At 46.0% G+C, this 18,179-nt stretch overlaps 1 protein-coding gene and 2 long non-coding RNA genes across 3 annotated transcripts in view; 1 reads left to right on the plus strand and 2 right to left on the minus strand.

Annotated features, from left to right (window-relative positions):
- The window catches only part of Sppl3 (signal peptide peptidase like 3), a 36,767-nt gene extending 22,654 nt beyond the window's left edge, over positions 1-14,113 (plus strand). Inside the window, exons 3-10 of the mRNA XM_015505196.2 lie at positions 802-921; positions 1,610-1,688; positions 2,981-3,093; positions 8,437-8,543; positions 8,977-9,140; positions 10,094-10,293; positions 11,188-11,297; positions 12,394-14,113. Coding sequence (XP_015360682.1) covers positions 802-921; positions 1,610-1,688; positions 2,981-3,093; positions 8,437-8,543; positions 8,977-9,140; positions 10,094-10,293; positions 11,188-11,297; positions 12,394-12,465 — 965 coding nt within the window. The 3' untranslated portion in view covers positions 12,466-14,113. The remainder of the gene's footprint in view (positions 1-801; positions 922-1,609; positions 1,689-2,980; positions 3,094-8,436; positions 8,544-8,976; positions 9,141-10,093; positions 10,294-11,187; positions 11,298-12,393) is intronic.
- On the minus strand, positions 10,011-11,538 carry LOC125611279. Its single transcript, XR_007341422.1, has 2 exons — positions 11,431-11,538; positions 10,011-10,800 (listed from the first exon to the last, which is right to left on the minus strand). It is a non-coding gene; the product is annotated as an uncharacterized LOC125611279 (long non-coding RNA).
- Positions 13,917-18,077, minus strand: LOC107158702. The gene is made up of 3 exons (XR_001505645.2): positions 14,540-18,077; positions 14,235-14,402; positions 13,917-14,054 (listed from the first exon to the last, which is right to left on the minus strand). It is a non-coding gene; the product is annotated as an uncharacterized LOC107158702 (long non-coding RNA).
- Positions 18,078-18,179: the final 102 nt, after the last annotated feature.

Below are 18,179 nucleotides of genomic sequence, written 5' to 3' on the forward strand. Positions count from 1 at the left end.
AATAAAAATAAAAAAAACACCTCTCCAAGTTATTTCAGGGAGCAGCCAAAATTTGAGAACCACTGTGCTAAATCCTGTTCTATCCCAAGACATTGTCCCCCATTAATCCCCATTCTAGTACCTTAAAGTGTTCTCAGAAAATAATTTTTCTGATTCACTGTTTACAGCTAAGTCTTTTTCATCATCCTCCCCACCAGAGTAAATATAAGTATATTAAATCCACAGATTACTTTAGTCACTGGGTTAAAATCACCTCTTTTAACCAAACCTGTACGCAGGACCACAAATACACTCAAATGGACTAAACTGGATTTTTACTACCTCTTAATGGTACCTCCTTCTCCCCTTGGGGATTGAACCAGGAACTTCACCTGAGCTCTATCCCCAGGTATTTTCATTTTGAGACAGAGTCTTTCTTATTTGTAATCCACCTACCTCAGTCTCAGTAACAGGGATCACACATATATACCACTGTTCCCAGCACTGCCTGTTAATGTTCTTGATTCTGGGATTTTTGTTTGGTTTTGTTTTTGCATCCTGTTATTCACATGGTCGGCACCAGAAGGTAATGCTGTGTAATTCAACAAGTGTTTCCTGGGCATCCGTACAGGGAAGGTGCCGAGGAGAGCAGAGAGCTCCTAATCTCACTGGGGCCTCGGTAGTCCATAATGAGGTAGTTATCCCAAGAACCATACTTTAATGAGTTAATGTATATAATGCAAGGGCATAGTGCGTGTTACACATAAAATGCAAGAGCCTAGTATAGTAAGTGGTTAACGTGTCCTATTTTCTGTCTTTCAGGTATCCAAACAATTGACTCTACCCAGGCTCTGTTTCTTCCAATTGGAGCATCCGTCTCTCTCCTAGTAATGTTCTTCTTCTTTGACTCAGTTCAAGTAGTTTTTACAATATGTACAGCAGGTAAATGAGTTTCTCTGTTCTTAGCACACTGAAAGGAAAAAAAATTCACCTTTTTTAAGATAATTGTTCAAAAATTATGCAAGTTTTTCTTCATTATATTTCAGTTTTTTACACCCTTTAGACCTCCTTCATGAACCACCTGATATTCAGACCTGTCAACACAGTCTGAAAAAAATGCTAGGGATTTGAATATTCATGAGCTTTATGACACCAGAACAGTATTGGTTTGGTTACCAGAAGGTCCCGTTTGGTGTAGCGGTCATTGGCAGCCTCTACAAATGCTTCTGTAGATAAAAACATTGCTAGCTAATTAAAGTAATTAAAGGGTCAACTCTCTGATCTGTTTTCAAGCTAAGAGATAATGGAAATACCAAAAAAAAAAAAAAAAAAACCCAAAATTAAAAAAATTTAAAAAACCAAAATTATTAGGAGGTCATCCCCCAAACCATTATTTATCTTTTCTTACTGAGTTAGGAGAGAATGAGAAAATCTTGTCATATTATCCCTAATTCAAACCAGGTATTTTTGTTTTAAGGAAGTTATTTGTTCAATAGTAAAGAAAGACTATTCTCTGGTCAATTAAATCATTTCCACTTGTTTTGGAAAATGACTGTTTCTAAAAATGCCATTTTTTAAATAATAGATTTCTTTAAAAAAAAAAAATTAACCATACCCTTTCTTTCTCTAGTTCTTGCAACGATAGCTTTTGCTTTTCTTCTTCTCCCGATGTGCCAGTATTTAACAAGACCCTGTTCACCTCAGAACAAGTAAGGACTTGGAACTTTGCTCTTAGTTATAAATTTGTGTTTTTCTTTCATGCTTGGTAGCACTATTAAGAGTTTTAAATTTCTAGTGTTGACCAAAGCACAATAATACCAAGAGATTGAGAAGCCAGATGTTTGATCTTTTAAAACTAGAATATAGTACTTCCTTTTGTACCTTTTCATGGCAGAGAAAATAAAAACAAATCTTAGAAATTAGGAATCCTTGCAATTATGCCCCTGCTTAGATTTTGAAAGAGGAGCAGTTTTCTTTTGGTGAACACTTCCATTCCTTTACTGGTGACCTAACGGGTGTGAGCATAGTGGTTCAATTCAGATATTCTTTGCCTTTCTTTTGGGGTGCCCTTTGGCATAATGATAGCATTCACACCTCAGCTCCTAAAATCATTGCTTGTGGGAACTAAGTTTATGCTAATGGGGATGTGGTGTATTATGTATGCATGTGGAAATGTTCACTGGGAGCAGCTGATTTTCCCAGGATAACCAGATGATAACCAAATATATTTATTTTAGTGATCTATTTATTTTTAGTGATAACCAAATATATGTATCATCATACAGATGTTCATTTGCCTTTATTAAATGAATTGAACTGTTGGCATTCTTCAGTTTGTTTTCCACTTAAGAACAGAATTTTCCCTCTTAGCTTCTCCAGAGTTCTTGTTTATTATAGTACTGAAGATTAAACCCAGATGTGCTCTACCACTGACTCCATCCCCAGTCAGTATTCATTTATATTTTGAGTTGCTGAGGTTGGCCTTGAACTCAAGATCTTTCTGCCTCAGCCTCTCAAGTCATTGAGTCATTGAAATTACAGGCATGTGCCACTATGCCTAGCTTGTCACAACTCTTAAACACCCATGTTGATAATTTGGTCTCAAAAGTACATTATTGCCGGGCACAGTGGTGCACACGCCTGTCATCCCAGCAGCTCAGGAGGCTGAGTCAGGAGGATCACAGGTTCAAAACCAGCCTCAGCAGTGGCGAGGCACTAAGCAAGTCAGTGAGACCCTGCCCCTAAATACAAAATAGGACTGGGGATGTGGCTCAGTGATTGAGTTCAGTCAATCCCAGTACCAAATAATAATAATATTATCAAATTGGAAAAGTACAGTTCCTCTGGAGTTTTCATAGTTCACCCTTGGGTCTTTTAGATTTCCAGGTATCGAGGTGTTGCCTACTATTCTCATCCAGCCATCCCGACTTCTGATCATGAAGCGCCAGGGTGCTGAATGCAGTGCGCCTGCCCCTCTAGTAAAATGCTGTGTGTTTTCCAGGATTTCCTTTGGTTGCTGCGGGCGTTTCACTGCTGCTGAGTTACTGTCCTTCTCTTTGTCTGTCATGCTTGTCCTCATCTGGGTTCTCACTGGCCACTGGCTTCTCATGGATGGTAAGTAACGAAATGTAAACAGACTGATTTTACTTAACATGATTTTGTGGATAACTTAAGTTTGTGCAGTTGCAGAACCATCATTGCAGTCAGTTGTGGAGCATTTTTATTCCTCACACCCTAAAACCTGTACTGAGCTGTCAGACTCCACCCCACTGTAGCCCCAGGCATCTTATGTTCTATCTGGATTTCTCTATTTTGGACACTTACATGGCCTTTTTTGTCTGACTTCTTCCACTTAGCAATATGTTTTCTAAGTTGTAAACATGTCATAACCTGTATGGGTGCTCTTTTTTTATGACTGAATATTATTCCATTACCAAAGTTTTTTAATTCATTCATCAGTTATTTCCCCTGTTTTGTGCTATTAATGAATAATGTGTGAATTATTTTATTATTGCTGTATCTTTAGATTGTTTTTTAATCTTTTTCTGTTATAAATAATCCTGAGGTAAAAATACTTGTTCTACCTCTTGGTATATTTCAGATCACTTAGATTCTCCCCCGCTTCCCCTGCTCTACTGGGTATTAAACTGAGGACCTCATACATGATCTGCCACTGAACTATATCCCCACCCCCAACCTAGCTAATTTTTTAAAGATGAATTCCTAGACGTGGAGTTCCTATAACATATGGGTTTTGAAAAGCCATAGCAGTTTATGCTCCTGTGCACAGCATATGAGAATTCCCCTTCATTGATGATGATGATGATGATGAAATAATGACAATAACAACTAAAATTCATCGAGTGCTTTTTATGCACTGGGTGCTCCACTGAATTACCTCATGTAATCCTTAATATAACTCTTGGAAGTTGGAACTGTTATGGTTCCCAGTTTGCAAATGAAGTAACTGTGTTCAGACAAGTGACTTAGACTCTAAGTTACAGAGCTTCTGTGTATATTTCTTACTTAACTACCAAACCACCTTGAAAATACCTTTCCAAAAATCTCTTATCCTTCTTCAAGTCATTCTGGAAACATTAGAAAACTTTAAGACCCTGCTGTCATTTTTCTCAAAAAAGTTTACTTTCCTAATCTCAAGAAACTTCTAATGACTCTTGTCTGTCTCATAAAATCTGCTCACCTTTTCCTTTCCTTTGGTGGTTGAGAAGGGAAGCAGGTTAAATATAATCAGTTTTATACTTACTATTTAAAGAATTTTTAATGAAGGAATTTGAAAATCAGAAAACTACAGGTATGGATGGCATCTACTCCTGTTACCATTCCAAGCAATTGCGAGGTTAATCCAGCTGCCAAGCCTGTACTCTGCCAGTTACCATGAGTTGTCATTCAGGGTCTCTAAGCACAGAACCACCCAAAGTGATACCTGCTGTCCAGGCCTCAAGTTCAGGAGTGACTAAGTTAGGCTGATAGGATCTGTCTGCTTTCCATGACGGACCTTACGTGTGCTGAGTAGAATATTGGGGGTTAGGTGTTTGTTTTTATATTTATGATTTGTTTAAAACACTTGCATCAACTATCAGAATTTATTCAAAACCAAGGATGTTCTGTTCATGATCAAATTTGGACAGAACCTGATAAAAGGGATTATAAATTTATTTTTTAGGCCCTAATTGGCCTACGCAGTAGATTTTTCACTGCATTTTCAATTGTTGCTGTAATTTCCCTCTATTTGTACAAGAACCTTTTTTTTTTAAACCAGTTTACACTAAGCTGCTTTTGTGAATAGAATTTTTAAGAAAGCCTTTGAGGTTTTTCTTTCTCAGATTAGTATTTGATACGTGTTTGTCTTGTTTTCTGCTACTACAAGAGTGTAGCTTTCTTGCCCTAATCTGTAACATCCTGAAATAGGTTGCTCTCAGCATGGAAATTAAATTTCCAAGGCTCCTCTGCAGAATCAGTTCATCTTGTGGACAAGTGAGATTTGGGAGTGAGGTTTTTTTAAATGAGCATTTTTAGTTAACAGCTATCCTTTGAAGTTAATGTGTGGTGGAAACAGGCTGATAGATGTTTTGCAGTGCTATAGGAAGTTTTCATACTAAAAGTGGACTTGAGTATTTTCTTAAACTGAAACCTAGAGCTGTTTCATCTACTCTCAGTTTCATGTGGCAAATTAACCTTTTAAATTTGGGAAAGCTTGGAATTATTTGACCAGTCCATGGTGGTCTGTTGGCTAAAAGCTGATAGGTTGTCTGTTGAGGTGCTAGGAATCAAACCCAGGGCCTGGAATGCACCAGGCAAGCGCTGTACCACTGAACTACACCCCCAGCCCAAGCTGATGTTTTGTTTGTTTGTTTTGGTACTGGGGTTTGAAACCAGGGGCACTTAACCACTGAGCCACGTCCCCAACCTTTTTTGTATATTTTATTTAGAGACAGGGTCTCATTGAGTTGCTTAGGTCCTCACTAAGTTGCATAGACTGGCTTTGAACTCAAAATCCTCCTGCCTCAGCCTCTTGAGCTACTGGGATTACAGACGTGTAGCTGATGAATCTCGAGTACACACAACTTAGTGTTTCAAGGATCGTTGAACCAGGTTCACTGTGTGCATCCCTGATCAGTTTAGGGACTAACAGAGTCTTGATACATATCTAATCCAGCCCCTCATTTTAAAGCAGTTGCTACTACCCTATCACCAAGAAATGTTTAGTGCTAGGAATCAAAAAGTTGATATTTTTATTTATTTTATTTTAAAATGCTAGACTCTGGTGCTTAGTCTGCATAGGTATGGATATCTCAAGGTCCTCTAAGAACAGGGGCACTGCTTAAGACCCTACAGGTTGTATATTCCTTGTTGAGAACACTTGTAGCTCAGTTTAACATATTATTGTCTTTACCCCTGACCTTCCTCGTTGTGGAAGACAAGGTGATACAGAGATGTCAATAATTAATTTAAAATGACTACCTAAATAACTACGATTTATAATTTACTTCCCTAACACTTTTGGTTAATTTACACTTAGCTTTACAAATAAACTTAACTTTCAGCTATCAGGGAGTCTTGGGAAGTTTTCAAACAATATGGAGCTTCTTTATTATATCTGGAAAAGCCAGTGCTGCGGTTGTTGAAAAACTATAGATATATGTGTGCAGTGAACCTTGTCCCCTAGGAGCTTCTCTTGATGCTCAAGTTTAAGAACCTCTGCTGTGTGAAGAGACTATATAGGACCAGGTAGAGGCAGAGAGACCAGGTGGTTACTGTAGCAGTCCAGGCTAGAGACAGTGTAGCTTGTACCAAGAGTTATAAGAGAGTATTCCAAAAATGAGCCACAGATTTTGGTCTGCACAACTAAGAGAATAAATATAGACACTCTACTCTGGTGGGAACCAATTTAGAGAAGAACTTGTGATCGATTAAATGTGAGAGGCCTGTTGGACATTCAAGGAAATATTTCACTTAGCCCTAGTCTGTATGAATCAGAAGTTGAACGTTGAGATACAGACTGGATATAAAAATGTGTGATAGACTGAGATTGGAGGAGATCATCAAGGAAGTGAAGCAGAGATAAGAGCAAAATTGAGAGGGCAGGTTCAGGGTCTAGGGAACTGAGGAAGAGCTACGGCAAAACCTAAAAAGGAGCAGCAGATACAGGAGAGGAACCAGGAGTGTGCACTTTCCTGAAAGCCACGTGAGAAGGGAGCTGGAAGCCATCGATGGTGTGTACAGATCAGCTGAGATGAGCACAAGGGTTCCTTGCTGCGCTTAACAACAGGAGGGTCCTTGGCAGCCCCAAGAAACTCTGAAGTAGCAGAGATGAAGCCTTTGAGGAACGGGTGAAAGACGTGAATGTGATCTAGTCAGTCTTCAGGTAATAATGTCTGACTTTCAGAAAGCGAGTGGAAGAGAGGAAAAAAACCAACCACCACAATAAGGGAAAAACCAGGAAAGTAAGACATTCTGTAGGACAAAGGGGTTGTGGTTGTGGCTCAGCGGTAGAGCACTCGCCTAGCACATGGAAGGCCCTGGGTTCAATCCTCAGCACCACATAAAAATTAATAAAGGCATCATGTTCAACTACAACTAAAAAAATATTTTTTAAAAAACCCTGCTGATTGAAAAAGATTTAAAAGACAAAACAATCCTGGACTGGATACTGGCTTTGATAAACTGTATATGAGAGACACTCTGGAGTCTATTAGAGACATTTGATTGAGATGAAAATTCATTGAAATGGAAACTCACAATTGTTGGCTTTAAAGCAGATTTTAGCTGGATTTGGTGGCAGGTGCTCGAAATTCCAGTAACTTGAGAGGCTGAGACAGGAGGATTGCAAGTTTTAAGGCCGCCTCAGCAACTTAGCAAGACCCTAAAAATATATAGAAGGCTAGAGAATATAACACCCCTGGACTAATCCCCAGTATAAAAAAAAAAAAAAAAAAAAAATTTTAGCCAGGAGCAGTGATGCACCTCTGTAGTCCCAGCTACTCAGGAGACTGAAGCAGGAGGATCGAAAGTTTGAAGCTGGCCTTGGCCACTACATCTTCTCTCAAAATAAAAAGGTCTGGGGGTGTAGCTATGTGATAGGCAGGGCACCCTGGGTTTAATCCACAGTACCAAAAAAAAAAAAAAAAAGATTTTGTGATCTTGTATTTTAAAAATACACATGGCTTGCTCACCATGTAATGCCCTCCATGTTACAACACAGCAAGATAGTCCTTGACAGATGACAGCACATTGTACTTTTCAGTCTCCCTACAGAGAAATAAAATTTATTTTCTGTATAAAAATACATGTGTAAAAAAAATCTGGGAAGATGTTTTACACCGTTTATCTCTGGAGAGTGGCAATGTAGGTTTTGAAACCTTAACGGTGTTCTCTAGTTTTCTATATTTCTATAATGTAGTTACTGCTTTTGTAGTAAGTATTAAGGAAAATAGAAGGAATTGGAGACAGCTCACACCCACAGCTCTTCAGAGGACCTTTTTGTTGAGGAGGGATCTTTATGTGAGTGTTAAAATACAATGCAAATGTGTAATATTTCTAATAAAAGAAAATCCTGTAAAGAGAGAGGAGTGACTGGCTGGAAGGACATCCTGAGCGGAGGAAAGGGGATGTGATCTAGGGCACAGTTGACTCTAGAGCAAGGACAGTGCAGCCACAGCAACAGGGGATGGCCAGGAATGAAAGCAAGGAGGTCTCAACTGAGCCTGACCTGCTGCTGTATGGTCCAGCACCATATCTAGCGGGAGACAGGATGCTTCTCGGGGCCCAGCAGATCCAAACCAGCAGAAGTGGACACTTCACAACAGTGTGGGTATAAGTGCCTAAAATTATAGTTCAGAGCCCCCAGACTTCGGAAGGAACCACAGACTGTTGGGTGGATAAGCCGAAGAGCTTGTGGGAAAAGTCACAAACCTGACTGCTCTCTCTTCTCCCCAGCTCTGGCCATGGGTCTCTGTGTCGCCATGATCGCCTTTGTTCGGCTGCCTAGCCTCAAGGTTTCCTGCCTGCTCCTCTCAGGGCTTCTCATCTACGATGTCTTTTGGGTAAGCATCTGTTTCCTGAAAGCCCCTGCTCTCTTCATGTGCAGTTGAAGCATTCACTGCTGAAAGCCGTCCACTCCAAGTACCCAGAGCCTGCTCCCGGGCCATTCCCTGCAGTCCTGCACTGCGCAGGTCACAGTGTGCTGACAGCTGGTTGAGCCTTCTCCCTGTAGAGCTGTGGTGCAGTAGCTCAGGGTGGAGGAGGCAGCCAGCAAACGAGCTTCCCTGTGTGGGAGCACCCAGTTCCACTGTTGGGGAGTCTCCGGGCACGAGAGACATTGAAGAAAATCTTTGCTCTTCAAGAGTGCCTCCAGGTTTCCCAAAGCATGCAGTCAAAGAAAGCATTGATGAGCTCTGCTCTAAGAACAGAAAGGATGATGCTGAAAGCGAGTTGCTTGCAGCCCCCTTCACTAAAGGTACCTCTCCACCCTGGCAGGTATTTTTCTCAGCCTACATCTTCAATAGCAACGTCATGGTGAAGGTGGCCACACAGCCGGCCGACAACCCCCTTGACGTTCTATCCCGGAAGCTCCACCTGGGGCCAAATGTTGGGCGTGATGTTCCTCGCCTGTCTCTGCCTGGAAAATTGGTCTTCCCAAGGTAGGAATGGCCTGTTGGGCCTCATCCCGTTTCCTGCCTTGGTTGTATGTCTTGTCTTCAGCATTCTGACCCTAAACTGGAAAGGGCTAGGAGGCTACCGTCTCTTAAGTGAAAAAGTGAGGTTGAGAATACCGACTTGACTTTCCAAGATGCATCAGTGATATGGGTGTTGTGTTTTATTTATTTTTTAGTCCTGGGAATTGAACCCAGGGACCCTTAACAACTGAGCCACATCCCCAGTCCTTTTTGAGACAGTTTCTGAAGCTAGCTTTGAACTTGGCGATCCTCCTGCCTCAGCCTCCCAAGTCACTGCAATTACAGGCATGTGCCACTGTGCCCAGCTTGTTCCCATTTTCTAAAGTTGGCTAAAATTAATAGAATCAGGATCATTTTTACTTTTAAGACACTCATATAAATGTTCCAATAGTAAAATTGAACATTTCCTGGAAATATAATCATGGCAAAATTAATGTGCTGCTTTTATCTCCTGTGTCTGGGAGTAGTCAGTCACTATTGACACTGCAAATAAGCATCTATCTCAAATCATGCTTTGCCCGACATTCCAGAGGAGGTAGTGCTTGGGCACATCACTTCAGCAGTCACTGACAAGCTGCTGTCCTGAAACACTGAGGGCCTGGATTGGAGACCTCTGCTGCCAGTTCCTAAGGGGCTTTTAATCTCTAAACCGTAAAACTAGTGTCCACCAGTAGAGATTGCTCTCTGCCCTCTGGATGAGTTCTTTGACTACTTAAAAGCTGACAGACTGGGGCTGGAGCTCAGTGGCAGAGCACTTGCCAAGCATGCGTGAGGCACTGGGTTCAATCCTCAGCACTGCATAGAAATAAACAAAATAAAGGCATTCTGTCCACCTACAACCACAAAAAAAAAGACTTTATACAGTAGTAGAAATTGGATTGAGAGTGGCATTCCTAACATGTGACTCCACATTTCAGCTCCACGGGCAGTCACTTCTCTATGTTGGGCATTGGAGACATTGTGATGCCCGGTCTGCTGTTGTGCTTTGTCCTTCGCTATGACAACTATAAAAAACAAGCCAGCGGTGACTCCTGTGGTGCCTCTGGACCCGCCAACATCTCTGGGCGCATGCAGAAGGTCTCCTACTTCCACTGCACCCTCATTGGATACTTTGTAGGTAAGAGTGCTGGGAGCTGCTGCTCCTCTCACTGGCTGGCCTCCAATCTTTGGGATCACGTCAGGTCTTCCAAGTGCTGACCTAGAGAGCAGGAACTCTGTTATCTGTTCAGATAACTAAAAAGGACCCGCCCAGCCTGTGAGATGATGCACACCATCTCTGCTGTGGGACCAGCTCCCCACTGAACAGCACAGCTGAGAGCCACAGACACAGCACACAAGATCACACCCTGGGCTCAGCATAAATCTTCCACAGAAGTTAGTGAATGGCAGAGATTTACCTTGATTTGGTCAATATTTCTGTCACCCCTGACCTCAGACTCTCCCCAGGCTCAGTGTTTCTCCAGCCAGCTCCCCTACAGACAGACAGACCGACTGACTGGGCTGTTCCATGCCCATGACCGTTACAGTAGAGTGGATAGGGAAGAGCACCTCTCCGAAGCCTCCCATCAGCACTGTGCTCACCTGCAGCACTGCGTGCACATGGGTTCACTTCCAGGCAGAAACCCTGACAGGGACAAGGCAAGTGGCATTACCCCCGTGAGGCAGTATAGGAGGCTCAGAGAGGGGGAATTCCTCCCCCAGGGTTACACGGCTCGTGTAAGTATAGCAAAGTTGGAACCTGAACCCAGGGCTCTGCCTTTAAGTCCAGCGTCACACACCACAGGAGGCAGAGGGAGAGCAGCCCCAGTCAGGGTGGAAGAGAGGGTTGAACCAGGCACCGAGCGAGGAGTGGGACTTGGGCCAGTCACATGTCCTTGGAGTTGCTCCACATTTAACTGCTGGAGCTGGGCATTTCATACCCTCTCTGTGGACTGGACTATGTCACATCCTGTTTCCCAGGTGACAGGGCCTCCCTTCTTTCAGGATCACTCACCAATGTCTTTCCTTCCAGGTCTGCTCACTGCTACTGTGGCGTCTCGCATCCACCGAGCTGCCCAGCCCGCCCTCCTTTACCTGGTGCCATTTACCTTATTGCCACTCCTCACCATGGCTTATTTAAAGGTGAGAGGAGGGCTGAGACTGTAGCTCAGTGTAGAGGGTCTGCCCAGCACGTGCCTGGGTTTTGATCCCCGGGACAGGGCATGAGGTGAGAGAAGTGGGTGTAAACCTGCAAAAGCAGTAACTTGGCACTGACCTTGGGTTTGTGCACATACTCTCCTCACTGGAGGGGGCTCTGCTTGAGCCCCTGATCTCGACTGTCATGTGCGCTGGCCTGGCATTGGTGAACTTCTCTGGATTCTTAGAGCCACTAGTAGAAAATGGGATTAATTAGACCATTATACCAGCTGGTCATGGATTAATTGACTGAAATTCCAAGAGCCCAACTAGAGGGACTTCCTACTTCTTAAAGCAGTACCTAGGGCTGGGAGTGTAGCCCAGTGAGGCTCTGGGTTTGATCCCCAGAACCAGAAGGAAAAGAAGAACAGTCCCCTAGTACTCTAACATCTTTTTAAAATCATCTTGCATCAAGGCTTGGGAAGAATTAAAAAGGATTTAATAGAATTGAAGCAGTATATGGTAAAAACTAAATTCAGAGAGCACATTACCTCATTTTCCAAATTTGAATCACCATCTCATTTTTATAGCTAGGAAACAGGCCAAGGTTCCTTAACCTGCCTAAGGCCGTTACTATCAGGGCTAGAACCTGTATCGGTCTAGAGTTGGAACAGAGTTCTTAAAAATCTTTCTTGCTCAAGGAGCCTGAGATCATCTCTTCTAGCAGGTTCTCCTTGAAATCAAGTTATGTTTGGTTTAATGCTCTTTGAGAGCCTGTTTGGAGGTTCGGGGGGGGCGGGGAATGCAGCTACTTGGATGCCCTTGATGGAAGAACGGTCCTCCTTTATCAAGGAGGGTCGTCCTCTAGGACTGAATGTGCAGCTTCAGGGGGGACACCCGCCTAGCCATACAGATCAGCCAAATCAACCCTGGCAATCAGTAAGGTGACAGATGTCACAGCCAGATTGCCCTCACAGCTATTGACTGCTCTCTGGCCCCCACAGAAGCAGTTTAATCTGAGATTGAGAATCAGAAAGGACTTGTGGCTTTGTGTGCCTCTGTCTAAATCCAACTCAGATTGAATTTGTCCCTTCGTTCCCAGGGTGACCTACGGCGGATGTGGTCTGAGCCGTTCCACTCCAAGTCCAGCAGCTCCCGGTTCCTGGAAGTATGATGGATCCCACGGGAAGTGACCAGGATGTCCGGTGTCGTCCTTTTCTCTCACCGCGTGGTTTTGTTTCCTCTTCTTAGAGCTGGCCTGGTACTCAGAAGTCACCTGTTTAAGGAACAGGCATGTGACTGGAATCTGCACCTGAGGAAGCCGGTTGGCAGGGAAGGGTGCTGACCCTGCTGGTCCTCCTGCAGTGGTAGGGTGGAGCCTTTCAGAGTGATAGGCCCTCCCTCCCATTTTTTGGGACCTGCACCGGACTGTTACGTGCGGGGAGATGGAGATTTGACTATTTAAAAACTGCAAACGGCAAGGAGTCGTTTTAGAACTTTTTGAACACTAAAAGGATTAAAAAAATTTAGCAAACCGAAGTTTCTTCAGTGAACCCTCCAGAACTTTGGGACCAGTTTCCTATGGGGGACTCAGTTTCAGAGAACTGAGACAGAAGCTCTTCTGTCATTATTTTCTTCTTTCCTTTTTTTGGATTTATTAAATATTTTCTGTGGTGTGAAGTGACTTATTAAATCCACAGACATTGAGTGACTTCTTACAACATACACATAAGGATTTGTTGTAATGAGTTCATGTCCACCCAGATGTCGTGTTGGCGGTGAACAAGGGCACGGTTTTTATACATACGTACATATATATATATATACACACATGCGCACATAGATATATACAAATAAACAAAATTAAAACCTGCTAAGATCATGCTGTGTAGCAGACAGGGGCTTGCTGTGATTTTGAGCATGTAGAGCAGTTTACTGTGGCTTCCTTGTATAAGCTGCCGTCTCCCCGTCACAACTGACCCTGCAGTTACCAACCAGGATAGCATTCGGACTGACAGACTGTGGGCTTTGGGGGACTCTTAACTTGGTTTGATCAGTGTAGCAAATTAGGGATGAAAAGTTAAAACAAAGTCCTTTTCTTTTTACAGGCTTCTCCCTGCAGGGTTTTTAGTAGTTTCTTCCTGAACCAGTGCATGTAATATAGCAGCAGGTGTCTTTGTGCTTTCTGATCATAGTAATGTACTACCTGTAAATACATTTTTCTATTTTGTATTTTTTTGTATTTTTTTCTTTTTTTGGCATTTTGTTTCATTGGTGTGCTGTATTTTCCATGCCCTCACTCCCTTAAGAAAAAAAAAAAAAAAAAAAAGGAAAAAAAGCAACATAATCCTGTCCTTGCTGTTGTGATTATAGTCTTGACTTACCTGTGGTGACAACTGGGTGCTGGGAACAAATGTCAAATGCCGTCTGAGACGGACCCAAAATTCCAGGAACCAGAGAAAGAACAGGACGTCCTTGCCTTCAGGAGCCAGCCCTGCGCGGGGTCTTCGCTCTGGTGGTACCTGGTGCGACATGTGCTTACCTTTACCTCGGTGGCCCTCGGCCTGGCATTGTCCTGAAAAGACCCGACGACAGAGGCTGGAGAAGGGCCCACACGCCCCAGTTCCTTCCGTAGAGTGTCCCCCCTGTGGCCTGCCTGTCCTCCCTGTGCACTGAACTGGCGTGCCGTCGTCTCCGTGGCATGCAGTTACTGGGTGGGACTCCCGTAGTAAGGGCGCTGGGTTCTTCTGTTGCCTTCAAATCCTGCTGAGGGGTTTGGGGTGTTTTGTTTTGTTTTGTTTTTAATAAACGACTCCTTTCTAGCCTTTGTCACATCATCTTCACTTTTGGTGGCTGGTACCAAGCAGATGCGTCCCATCACCTCCTACTGCTCCGCCTCTTTCAAAACGCCAGTGGGAAGACCCTTTCTCCAGAATTGCTCACCTGGGGCTCTGGTTCGGTCATAGGGATTGTCCACAGCACTCAAGTCACTCGTGGACATGAAGAATAGACAGACGTGCTGTGTGTTCATCAGCTGCAGCGTCCTGGGCCCTCGAGGATCCATGTGGCTCCACAGGGCGGGCAGCCCTCTAAGGATTCAGAGGCACCAGCCTATAAGGGGTAGAAATATCCTGGCCGTCACTTTGACTTTTCAAACTTTGTTGTCATTAAAAAAATCAAATTCTAGACAGAAGGAATGTAACTTTTTGGCCATCCTCGCTTCTCTGCGGGTTTGGGGTAAGGGATACCTGCATGGCACTCAGGACTGGCACTTGGATTCCACTTGCTAGTCTTCAAAGTCCTTAAGACTGTGGCAGAGGCCAGGCGCAGTGGCACATGCCTAGCTCCAGAGGCTGAGGCAGGAGGATCCTGAGTTCAAAGCCAGACTCAGCAACAGTGAGGCCCTGAGCAGCTCAGTGAGACCCTGTCTCTAAATACAGAATAGGGATGGGGATGTGGCTCCGCGGTCAAGTGCCCCCCAAGTTCAATCCCCAGCACCCTCAAAAAAGAATTCAGAGAAACTGCAAATACTTGTTCTAAATAATCATGGTAGACGATAGTTTCCTCTAGTTCTCAGTCTTGCCTTTTGATGGAGATGGCTGTGGGCTGTACGCGAAGCTGGTCCCTTAGCATTCTCTGCTGGTCTTCCGTCCTCCCTCTCCTGATCTGTCCTTGTTCTGTTCTTGGTGGTTTCTGAAATGCTGTGGGAGTGAGGGGTCCGAGAAGTCCTCACGGCATGTCTGCGGTTCCCGCACAGACCCCGTCCCCTTCCTTCTACAAGAGTCCCGAGGTTCCCCTGGCCCCAAGGAAAGGGCCACATGGGAACGAACTCACAGTGATGACGGTTTTCCCATTTGAGCTGGTGAAGACGCGACAGGGTTTGCCCACATTCCTGTTGTCACAGCACGTGCCTTTGCTGAGCGCCCCTGTGGGAACACGGGAAGTGGGGCCCCCGGTCGGGGGACAGGGGTGGGGGCGCTACCAGGAAGAGGTGAAGGACTGGCCCTCTGTAAGGCGGCGGGGGAGAAAGTCCTGTCTTGGCGCTGAGGCACTCCTCCACAGCAACTCTCGCCTCCGACCACGTCCTACAGCGCTGTGCAGGGACATTGCCATCTTATAAGCGCCCCCTCCCCGCCCCGCCCTCCCCGCAGCCTGGGGAGCAGTTCCGTGTGCGCATGCGTTTGCTCCTCAGGACGCCCTGGCAGCAGTCCTCCTTCCCCACAGAACCTCCTACTGGTGGTTGGGACAGCCTCATCACTGAGCCCATTCTGGCACTTTCCCAGCAGGGACAGCACTTCAGGAACAGTGGCTTCTCCCAGGAGTTGGCCTCATTGCAGCGAATCCCTGTGAGAGCGCTCAGTCCTCCGCCGTCTGCTGGACGGGATGCGCCAGGTAAGACTGATCGGGGGTCACTTCCACACCTGGCAATGTCCAGAGCCTCCTCTACTTGCAGCTCTCCACAGTTCCCACCCCACCTCCCGAGGGGAGCTGCGCACTCTCCTCGACTCATTTCAGCCACACTTTGTTTCTTCCTCATCTTCTCTTGGAAGCCCAAAGCCCTTTCCTGTCATTAGAGGACGTTCAGTCACGTGCAGTGCCAGGGCCATGACAGGCCCTGGATGCTTGAGTGAACCAAGCTCCACACCCTGGTCCCCCTGCTTTCGTAGGTTATGTGTCTCACTTTGATTGATCTGTGGGCAGAATGATCTGTGGGCAGCTGTCCCCATGCACGAGATCACACATTGGTACCACATTGAGCTCAGGAGTGGGTGCCACAGTTCTCTGCTGTGACCTGGGCCTTGTGTAACAGTGAGGCCTGGGCGGGACTCCCTCACTGCAGGACTGGCCAAGAGAAGGCTGAAAACAGGTGAGTGTGGGAGCCCGGGGCTCCTGATGGCACAGACCAGCTAGTGCCCAGTGTATAAATGGCCACAGGAAGAGCCAAGCCCTGTGTAGCACCCGGCGTGCTGGTCTTGAGTCATAACAGGGTTTGGAGGTCACCACTTAGCAACAGCTCCATCTAACCACCTGCAAGGAGCTCGTGGCCATTGTGACCATGCAGTGCTTACTAAGGGTCACATGGATGCGCCGTGGGGTCTCTGATGTTTGGGTGATTGCGAACTCAGGTGCCACTCAGGCCTCATCTGTGGTTCCTTTCGTTTGTGTTCTGGCTGTGAGTTTCCTCCCTGTCGAGTGGAACTTGTACAATCTGCCATTGGTTTGCAGGCAAGAGCGTCGCCAAGGGGCCTGAAATAGATCAGCCCAAGGGTTTGTGCAGCCCACGCTGAGACTCAGGAGAAGGTGACAGGAACTGCTAGGGACTCTGCCAGTTCTCTGCCTCGCCAGTAAACGACCATCAGCTTCCAAATGAGAGATTTGCTCTGCCCACCTGAGTCTTGGGGCTGGCACGAGCCTCACCTTCCAGCTTTAGTAAATGAACCTCTGCCATTGGAGGCAGCGAGTCCTCACCCCCCACTGGTGCCTCGATGCACCTTGATTTCCCTCCTGGGTAGCCATCCCACGGCAGGGAGAGGACAGGAACCCAGTTTCAGAAAAGGAGGTTGAAGATTGGCCAGAACCTGGGGAGCAGCCCTGGCAAGGTGCTAGTGATAGAGCCTTCTGTGGGTGTCCCTGGCAGGTGGCCTCATGGTCAGCAGGCTGAACCAGGACTGAGGTGGCCGTGCCACGCCTGCCTGGAGTCCCAGACCCACATGCCTTGGCCCTGGCCTCTCCACAGCCCCTGCACCCTGCTGCCAGCTTCTCAGAGTCTGTCCTGGACACCCTGTGGTCCCCATGCCGCCCTCCCAGGGTTCTGTTGCCAACAGGCCCTCCCTTGGCAGCCCAGACACGCGACCTGGGTGGTCCTGGAGAGATGGCGGTGGACTGGGGCGACTGGAAACACCAACAGGACTTGCTGCTAAGTTGGAGGCAGAAGGTGGGAATTCAGGTGGCTCCACTGTTTTCGTTTGTTTGTTTGTTTTGGTTTGGTTTTTTACTTGAACAATTAGTTGTCAAAACTGAGATTAAGAAAAAAGTGGGGCTAAAAGCATTCTGTTTTAGCCAGTAGAACAGATGAAACTTAAGAACTGCGAGTTGCAGGCATGGAAACGGCATCTGGAGCCCTAGGGAACCTGCAGGGTACCTCCAGTGACAGGCAGGAGGGACCACATGATGGAGGTGCCCATCAGCGCTCGCCCCTCGTCCAGTCCCCTGAGGCCCTGGGTTAGTGACAGAGCCCCCTGTGTGGTCGTTCCGTAATCTGAAGAGGGATGACGGTGCCTTAATTGAAGCATTCCTCAGCCCCTGCTCTGGTCCCGGGTCTCACGCCCTCCACACACAGTTCGCAGTCCTCGGAGAGTCAGAGACAATTAAAGTGACCACATTCAAGCAGATCGATACGCTGATTCTTCAAGTGCCATGGCTCCCTGTAACGCTTCCATTCATGAAAGCTGGTTCCTCTCCGTGGCTGAGGGCTGAGGGCAGAGCTGGCTCGAGTCCTAATCCAGGTTTCCAATCGTGAATCCTGAACAGATCATATGCCTGGACCCGAGCCTGGGCTGGTGGAGGGCCAAGGCTTCCTGCCGCCACAGGACCTGACGGGAGAGGTAACGGGTGAGCCTGTCATGGAACCATGTCCTGGATGTCCAAGCAGCCCTCCTCTGCCACAGTCCCTCGGGGAACATTAGATGGTGGCCTTCACCCTGTCATGCTTAAGGAACAGGCTAGATGAGGCTGTGTGTGTGTTTTGCAACTAGCACAGAGAAGAATGTTCACAGCAGAGGCCTAACCTGCCTGGTACAGAGCTAGGGCTGCAAAAGGCCTCCAGCTGACTCCCGAAGTGACTCAAATGGGATGGGACCTGCCTCATGGACCCTTCGCATTTTGGCT

The sequence above is a fragment of the Marmota marmota genome, unplaced genomic scaffold (assembly GCF_001458135.2).
Source record: "Marmota marmota marmota unplaced genomic scaffold, marMar, whole genome shotgun sequence".
Taxonomy (NCBI): domain Eukaryota; kingdom Metazoa; phylum Chordata; class Mammalia; order Rodentia; family Sciuridae; genus Marmota; species Marmota marmota.